The 3,312-nt window shown below is 42.5% G+C and overlaps 1 protein-coding gene across 1 annotated transcript; it reads right to left on the bottom strand.

Moving 5' to 3' along the window:
* Window positions 1-2,659: 2,659 nt before the first annotated feature.
* Window positions 2,660-3,250, bottom strand: LOC123176866 (uncharacterized; the record flags this gene model as incomplete). Its single annotated transcript, XM_044590900.1, is given in 1 exon segment — window positions 2,660-3,250. A coding segment is annotated over 1 exon segment (546 nt), but the record flags the coding sequence as incomplete, so codon positions are not given.
* Between the last annotated feature and the right edge of the window lie 62 nt (window positions 3,251-3,312).

Genomic DNA, 3,312 nt, shown 5'->3' with positions numbered 1-3,312 from the left:
ATATATATATATATATATATATATATATATATATATATAGACACACACACACACACATTGGAGACGTATCACAAGGGTTGTCTGTGTCCCGTTGTCCTCGTAGTTAGAGGTCGGCAATGAGGTTGTCATATAGCTTGATGCGTACGACCAACCATCGGTCTCCTGGTCGATCTGGTCATGAAGGCGCTCAGTGAGGTCTGCTGGTATGTGGCTTCCCGGGGCCCGGGCGAGTGCGACAGTCTTCAAGTTGGTGGCGAAGATGCCATGGTTGATGATGGATGTGCCAAAATGATCAGGAGGCACATGCGGGATTGTCGTCGTCATTGATGACGAAGTCCATGACGCCGGCGTAGAGCGTGCGAACAGGGTGCGTCGGTGGGTTGATGTTGACCCGACCCGCCCCATCAACGATGAAGGTGAGGGATCCAAAGGTGAGGCTCTCCCCTAGTGGGAGCCCGCCGGAGACTGGGGAAGATCCGATCTAAGATTGGTCTCCAACTGACGCGGCCCGTGCCTGGCACACTAACTGACAGTGCAAAAAATTGTCAAATCCTTCGGTAGCGGTCCTAGTGTAGCTGGAAGTCTCGGAACGGAGGTCGCACGGGGAATTTACACAGGTTCGGGACTCCGAAAAGTAATACCCTATATCTTGCTCATGTTTGTTATTTATGGTTGAGGCATACCTCGTGCGAGGGGTTACAAGAGCATATATGAGATTTCTACCAAGAGTTGTTCCTACCGGAGTAGATGGGAATGAGAGGTCCCTAGCCTCCCTTAGTTATATAAACGGTAGAGGCTAGGGTTTTATAGAGGAGGAGATGCGATCTAGGGTCGCCGCTGCCATAGCTAGAGGTTAAGTTGGTCGCCAGGAGCTTATCCTCCTCTTTGGGCTCCCATCTATTGCTAGGACTTGTGGGCCCTCTGACAGGTATTCTGTCGGGCTACCCTCGGACAGCCACCCCCATGTATGACACCGTCACAAGGAAGTTAAGAGGCTCTTTGGTAAAAGGGATGTTTCTATTATTCATGCATGTAGGTATTAGAATGTTGTTAGTCATGCTCTTGTTGCTTTCGGTTGTACGGAAGGCTGGACGCTGTGTGGTTGTGCTTTGGACCCGCAGATGTTCCTCTACTTCGTAGGAACAAACTTGTCATTCGTTGAGAAATGAAATCCCTTTTAACCATGCAAAAAAAGAGAATGGATTCTTCATTTGATAAAATTGCTAGTGGTCGAGTCATAATATTTTTGTTGTCAGGAACATGACTTCACCTATTTATTTGGTTATAATTCCACTGGGAGATACATGCATTTTTTATCAATGTTCTAACCATGAACAAAATATACAATGACCATATATCACTTTGCTATTATTATCATATAAATAGTATTGTCATTACCTGTTTCTTTCGTATGGTACATTTGACCGAGACTAATATCTCATTACATGACGTGTTTTGGTGTGCGAATAATCCTAACCTCCAAGATTTCATGAAATGTGTTTCATACGTGTATTGGAGGCCAGAGTTTTGAAAAATGTTTGGCTAGGTCTCAGTCAATCACGATTTAACCAAATCTCAGTCAAGTGGCATGACATATATGAAAAGAAAATGCTAAAATGAAAATTTCGCGCGAGCCTTCATGCAAGATCTCACGTGTATAGCATCGACCGAGACATAAATTCTAGCTCCACTCAGATTTAGGGGGTGTTTGTTTCCAGGGATTTTTCTGTGTAGGGACTACAAAAAGTCTCTCTTAAAGACTTTTTTTACCAAACGGGGGGGGGGAGTCTTTTTTGAGACTTTTCCAACAATGCCCCTCCATGCATTTATTGGCCCGCCACCCCATGATGTTGTTTGATTGTTATTTCTCTATATACTAGGGCAACATGGTCATTTAATAACCTCTAGGAAGGGACTAGGGACTTTTTAGTCTCTGGAAACAAACAAGGAGGGACTTTTTAGGGACTAGAGACTTTTTAGTTGGGACTAGAAAAAGTCTTAGGCTGGTCATAGTGGGGAGTAACTTAGACTAGTGTCATATGCATGACACTAGTCTAAGTTACTATCCCCATAGTGCAAAGTATCGTAGTAGTAGTGTCATAGTTTGTTTTATTTATTGTCTTATAGACTCATTTTACCTCGGGAAGCGCTATGTTACAGTAACATATTAGGCTGGTCGTAATGGTAGTATCATAGCTAGTATCATGCACGCCAACTAGGCAATTTTGATGATGTGTCATAACATTAAATGAAGAAAGAGAGGGTGTAGTATCATATCATAATACCGTATCATATTAAATGCGATGCTACTTTGTGTCATGCATGGCAATAAATAGAGTACTACATGATACTAATATATGATACTATGCATTAGGAAGGTAGTATCATATACTAGTATCATATGCATGATACTAGTATATGATACTCCCCAATACAATCAGCCTTATGTTACTCCAAGCACCTTTCTTTTCATTAAATACTTGCCACATAAGCAAAATTGTCTTGAGATGTGTTAAGTTACTACGTAAGTTACCTCCACTATGGCTAGCCTTAGGACTTATGAACCAAACAGGGCCTTAGCAACACTGTTTCGGAAAATTATGAGTTGCTCCAAACCCAACTGAAGTGTCAAGTGTGCGCTCCACCATTGTTCATCAGCCAACCAGGCGCCGTTTTTTTTTGAAAGAGAACACGAAACATTCCATTAAGAACCAATGCTGGACAAGTCGCCAGCAACAGCGTCATTTACAAAGTCTGGACATTCATCAAGCCAAATCTCACTTATGCCAGCTCCTAGTTTAGTACCATACGCTGCTAAACAGTGTGCCACTACATTACAAGTTCTAGGACAAGACACAACAGTTACATGATTGAAGCTTACTCTCAGCTTAAATTTAATATCTTTGAAAATAGCTCCTAATGTAGAGAGATCATAGTCTTCATTGTTCACTGCTGACTGAAGTTGCACAGAGTCAGTCTCCATTATGACACAGTGACAACCCATCTGAATAGCTGCGTTTATGGCATGCAACATTGCCATTGCCTCCGAATGGAGCGCATTCGAAACTTGCCCCAAATTTCCTGCACCAGCTGCTATTACCATACCACAATCGTTCCTGATAACAAAGCCCCAACCTCCAGAATTTGATTCCTTCAGGTAGGCGCCGTCAGTGTTGATTTTCAAGATCTTCGGTGGAGGTCTGGACCATCTTTCTTTTTGTTGTTGCTCTTGTATTCTCCCTTCTTGCCTTACCTTAGAAAATTGCATAAAAAGATAGTTAATAGAATGACATATTTCATCAGAAGGTTTAA

The sequence above is a fragment of the Triticum aestivum genome, unplaced genomic scaffold, assembly GCF_018294505.1.
Source record: "Triticum aestivum cultivar Chinese Spring unplaced genomic scaffold, IWGSC CS RefSeq v2.1 scaffold21439-13, whole genome shotgun sequence".
NCBI lineage: Eukaryota > Viridiplantae > Streptophyta > Magnoliopsida > Poales > Poaceae > Triticum > Triticum aestivum.
This window is presented reverse-complemented; position numbering and strand designations above follow the sequence as displayed.